General features: G+C 45.4%; 1 protein-coding gene across 1 annotated transcript; it reads left to right on the forward strand.

The window, feature by feature from the left end:
* Positions 1-174: 174 nt before the first annotated feature.
* Positions 175-1,906, forward strand: LOC119222708 (N-acetyltransferase family 8 member 3). The gene is made up of 2 exons (XM_037479533.2): positions 175-456; positions 917-1,906. Exons 1-2 carry the CDS (start codon positions 438-440, stop codon positions 1,675-1,677), a joined length of 780 nt encoding a protein of 259 aa, XP_037335430.2. The 5' UTR covers positions 175-437; the 3' UTR covers positions 1,678-1,906.
* Positions 1,907-6,000: the final 4,094 nt, after the last annotated feature.

Below are 6,000 nucleotides of genomic sequence, written 5' to 3' on the forward strand. Positions count from 1 at the left end.
GAGTATTCTGAATTAATATGTTCAGGATGTATGTTCTCATCTTTCTTGGGAAATCCATGGTAGTGTTATTTACTCTGTTGAGGAAGCTAATTAGTTTTTTTTTTTTTAGCACTTCATGTTTCATAATCAAAGCACTGATTAATTACAATTAAGCTGAGAACACGCTCCCTGAAATCACCGTTATTTCAACCTCACTATTGAAGCTCCATTACAATCAATACATTTAACAATCAGAAACAGTTGCACTTCAAAGTCATTTAAGGTCTACAAGTTTTCTGGGTTTTTTTCTGTGTGTGAGTGTGGTGGGGGCTCGTGCTCAGACTAACTTCAACCCCCTTTGTGAATGGATGATTATAACAATCTGCAGCTTAAGTTCAGGGCCAGCAGCCGCGTTAAGTCCTTCACAGTGAGCGCAAGACGAGGGCGAGAGAGTCGGCATGGCCCAGAAAAATAACTGTAAGTTGATGTTCTGATTATGACGATGTAGCAGTATTTGCGTTTATTATGAACGGCACCACTAACGTGCATAGATGACACATAACCTGTTTTCACCGAGGAGCTGTTTTTTTTGGTTTCCTCTGTTTTTGATCTGATTTCCATGATTTGCCACTACTGAGACCTGATTGTATTGCTTCTAAAACTTGAAATCCTATATAAATTCATAATGATTTTCACCTCAGGTCGCACTGTGCCGTGCTTCATGCTCTTGCGGAACCGTTGAGTTCGAAACGAAGAGGTTTAAATCCTGTTAGAGGTGTATTGATTACATTGTTCCTTCTCAACGACAAGTTACGTGAGCGCATTGAGTCCTTTGTGAAATCCAGCAGGAATTTCTCACTGCCACGAGAGGCAGATTAGTCTCACCGAGCTCTCGTTCTCTTTCTTCACCCCCCCCCCCCCTTTCTCGTACGCACAGTTCAGTTCTCCATCAGGGAATACAGACCCTCGGATCAACGTGCCGTCATGTCGCTCTTCTCCGATGGCGTACGCGAGCAGGTGTACCCGGCGTTCTTCAGGGCCATGAGCCACCCGGACCACGTCGGCATCGCTCTGAGCATCTCCGTGGCCGGCTACGTCCTCGGCGGCAGCTCCTGCCTCCAAGCCGTCCTCTTTGGCAGCGCGTGGGCCGCCCTCACCTACTACTGCTGCCAGGAGATCTACGACGGCTACGCCAAGCGGAGGCTGAGCGCCGACATGGCCGACATCGCGGCCAACTACCTGGAGAGGCCGGACAGCGGCTTCTGGGTGGCGGAGGCAGACGTCGGCGGGCAGCCCAGGGTGGTGGGGATGATGGCGGTGAGCGGCAGGGGGCCAGGGGAGGGAGGGGAGGGGTCCCGCGACCCGAGCGGAGGAGGAGCGGCGGCGGCGGCGGGAGGCGGGGAGGCGGTCGAGGGCGCTGCCGACGGGAGCCACGGCGAGATGTCCCACGTGGTCGTGGCGTTCCCGTGGCGGCGCAGGAGCCTGGGCTCGCAGCTGACCAAGAGGGCCCTCGACTTCTGCCAGGAGCGGGGACACGCCCGCCTCGTCCTGGACGTCAGCTCGCCACAGAGGGAAGCCGTTGCCCTGTGCCGAAAATTGGGTTTCGCTCAAACTGCGTCCCACAGCGACACGCACGCCAACCGATGGTTCTCCAGACTGGCGAGGATAAGTGTGATGCAGATGGAGAAGGTCATTTGATGAACTTTCGACCTCTGCACCACCAAACGGCCACCTCCGCTCTGTACATTGAGAAAACATCAGTTAATTTATGCGTCTTATCTAATTTAGCCCAAAATCTTTTTTTGTGATACATTACCATTACCATTGTAGTTTGAAAAAAAAAAAAGTACATTAAATGTAATGTTTTTTAACAAAGCAGCATTAATCCCCTCAGTTTCATTGTGTTTCTTCTTGCTTGATGTATTGTGTTTCCACCTGCACGCCTTACGTTGCCCTACAAGTATAGAAAAACCACGAGTCAGATTCACGTATAAACACATATTGCACACGGAAGAATGATACATTTAAATCGTAATTTAAGTAATGATCACACATTAAAAAGAACAGACAGTATTGGCATTTTCCTTACCGTTCCCATCTCCAATGAGTCATTAAAAAAAAAAAAAAAAAAAAAAAAAAAGTGCAAAAGTGGGAATTAAGTCATTTGGATCAGGAGAACTTTCCTTTTAAGCCTCTTTCCAGGCAGAAGCTGAATCCCTCCGACTCAGAGGAATTAATGCCAGCGGACTTCTAAGACCTCACAACGCCTTGCTTAAAATACCAATGAAAAATGCAATGGTATCAAGACATCGGGAGGTTTAAAATTCTTTGGAGCTGAACAAGCTCTGTGCGTGTGAGTGTGCCTGTGTGTGTGTGCCTGTGTGTGTGTGTGTGTGCTCCATGAAAATGTTGAGTTGAGTGTATGCTTTAAGGCCATCGTACACAGGGCAAAGATTATCGACACCGAACAATAGACAAAAAGCACAAGTGTGTCTTTAATCGTTGTCTTATGACATGTGCTGGGAGGGACTGGACACAGTAGATGTGAAAGAGCCATGAAAAATAAACCGATAGTACATTATTTCCCTTAAATATCCCCCAGAAATAGAAAATCTATTCTAATATTCTCAGTGCGACACAGTACCTGCTTATCTTGAGAGAGAGTGTGTGAAAGCCTGTAAGAGAAAACATCACGCAACCAGTGTTTGTGTGCGCAATGACAGGTGGGGCCTAAATTATGTTTCAAGGGGGGGGGGGGAACTGTATGAATAGAGCATTTTGGCACCAACACATACACACACACACACACACACATACACACACACACACACAGACGCCGTCAAAAGCCTTTGGGCATCAATCATTCCCACTGAGGCCATCAGAAAAGAATTAGGATGGTGGCCAGCAGGCAGGTGTTGAACTAGTCAGATGAGGATGAGCTTCAATGCTGGCCAACCTGTTCATCCTTCCACAATTAACCCTCGCAACCGGCCTCAAGGTGACGAAAAGCTTGACACACGCTTCAATGATGAAGTCAGTTACCTTTTCTCTCAATGTTAGTAGAAGACGCTTGGCTGAGATGTGAACCTTTCTGGCTGCAGTGCCTATAACATGTATTTCCCCCCCACAGAGGTTTTGTCAGACAAAGTGTTCACCCTGTAAAGGTTTTCACTTTCACACCCCAAGGTTTTTTTTTTTTTCTGTGTGAAATCAACATTCACTTCAAGTGGGGTGAACTAGTGTGAAATAACCATACATGCATGCAACAGCTGAGTCATAATTTGATTTATTTGCATAATGAGTTCCGTTTTTTTTTTTCTTTGGTCTTTGGCTTGTGACATTCCTTCCTTTTATGCCCCTGCAGCCTCTGCAGAGGGCGTCGTGTTTTTGGGCTGTCGGCCCATAAAACGTGAGGACGCGCAATTCTTTTGACAGCAACAATATCCCAGGAAACGCCGAGAGGGAATGTCTTTAAACTTGGACTCGACGATGAACTGATTCAATTGTACAGGTCAAAGGTCGAGGTCACTGTGACATTTCGGACAAACATGAACCCAAACTGACGCTTTTAGCCGAGGCAGAGGCCTCAATGGATTATTCTGTTCTAGTTTTGGTATGAAAGGTATACGTGACAAAATGTCATAGGCACTTTATATCAATCTGTGGGACTTTTGGACTAGAGGCCGAATTTGAACTCAAGAAATTAAATTGCAAAACGTCTTTGTCCATTAGTTCAAGCTTTTCATCGCCGCCTTGCATGGTCACTTTGGGGAAGTTTATTTTTGGACATTCTGCTGAACCTCAGTGCAAAAAAACCTGGCTAGTTAAGGAACAGAGGCATGGTACAAAACTATATATCTTTAAGTGTAGCACTGTGCAAAATGGGCACTCCCTTTCACTGAATATTTGGTCAATTATTTGCTGCATGGTTTAAGAACGAGAATTTCAATGAAAGTATTGGGCCAGAGTGCACGCTCTGAGACACTAAAAGGTAGTGAAAAACTGGATGCTCTTAATTATGGCTTACAGTACAACACTGAAACATGTGTAAACCACTGTGTCTCATTATCATTCCATGCCCTGGAAATCCAATTATAGCGATGAATTTAGGGATTAGCTGTTGCTAATGACTCGCTATGAAAATACGTCTACTCCACATACGCACCTCTGCATCGTTGATAAATGTTCCGGACCGCATCAGGCAGCGGGCTCGTTTGCCGCAGCTCCACCGCAAAGGGGACGGCTGGGATTTGGTCAAGGAAGTAATTGGACACAGCAACACGTGCAGAATTGATCACAGCTGTTGTAATTAGGAGAAATATGGAACGATCGATGGTTTCATGTTTCCGGCTCGACGCTGAGTTCCGCGCCATAATTGCACTCCGATGTACAAGACAGTGTAATCCTCTTATGGGGTGCATGAAATGATTCGGCAGTACTTTGGGGAATTTAGAATAAGAATGACTGCAGCGCTGAAATAGGTAGGTTTATACATTTGAGGGACCAGTGTGATGGATTTGAGGGGATTTATTGGCAGAAATGAAATGTAATTGTCATAATTCTATTTTCATTGGTTTATTATCACCAGTCATTGGAGTGGGTTTAATTTCCCTGTTGGTAGAACAAGGTTTCTCCGTGTGACGGTGTGCTTGAAATGTCTTAAATATTATGACATGGAAAAAAAAGAAAGAAAAGAGGTTTGTATAATGTGCTGCACTCTGTTGAGAAATGTTCAATGTGGCTCTAAAACATAAAAATCAGACCCCTTGGTGATGAGACCAGAGCACGGCCATCTCATGGAGCACTTGTTGCCAACCGTTATGTCACGGCATACATGCCATCTGTCATGAAGGATTAATGCTGTTTGCATTAGCCAGTTATCTATGTGTCTGTGTGTGTGTGTGTGTGTGTGTGTGTGTGTGTGTGTGTTTTAAAGTCTTGTTCCCCCCAGCCGGGTATCACCGTTTGCCCAGGGCAGCAAGATGAGACATAGCGTGACTGGAGGATGTGCAAAGCAGAGGTGTGAGCTCCAAAGTGACTCCAATGGTTCTGATGCTGGGTATTGACTGCTTTTGGAAAATTAAAAAATGAGGTTTAATAGGCCCCGACTGAGAAACCACTCACGTTTTTCATGGGTCTGTGTCTCAGGTGTATTTGTGTTGACACACCTACACGATATTTATAAACGTGTTGTGGACCCCACGCTTCATGTGTCTCTGAGTATATTCTGGGCTTTAATTGGTAATCCTTCAGCATAAGGGCTCAAAATGAAACACAAATATCTGCTTGGGGAAAATTGGCTCGACGGTTACAGGATACATGGATTGCTATATTTATGTTTTTGGAAATAGGTCGAACACTGAAAGAGACAAAATGATTGTGCACGACAAGAAACATGTTTGCTTTATTAGTATTTAAAGCAGAGCCCTAATCGTGTGATACGTAGTGCATTACGTCGACACATTTCTGTTGGTTGTTACGATCTTTTTTGTCTTTTTGTGTCTTTTTGTTCTTCTAATCAGAAAACAGAACCCACGTAGTACTCGGGATGCACCACCCATCCTTCCATGGTTAGCTGCACGACGCACATAATGCCGGAATGCAATTCTATTTCCTCATAAAACCTCGATTTTGAAAGCAAAAAAAAAAAAAAAACCCGCAGTATGTGAACTTAATTATCAGGAGACGGCGCGGGGAGGCGGTTAGCCTTGAGGACGACACTTCAGGAGTCCTGCTGCTCGCGGCCTTTGGAGACACCTTCAAGCTAGCTGTTGATAGTCAGTACATAACCCCCGGAACCAAGGACGTCTGCTTGTTAAAACACCAGAGTTGATCTCTGTTTCTACCCGCGGTGAATGCAAAGCGTCTGACATGTGGCTACGGAGCTTCTGATTGCTGCTTAATTACGCCTCTGGTACCTGGGATTAGAAATGATTGTATTTTGTCACATGGACGTGTAACGGATACCCTTGACGAGTTAAACAGACGGACAGATTGACAGATTGACAAAAGCAGCATTAA

This window comes from Pungitius pungitius, chromosome 1 (assembly GCF_949316345.1).
Source record: "Pungitius pungitius chromosome 1, fPunPun2.1, whole genome shotgun sequence".
NCBI classification, from domain to species: Eukaryota; Metazoa; Chordata; class Actinopteri; order Perciformes; family Gasterosteidae; genus Pungitius; species Pungitius pungitius.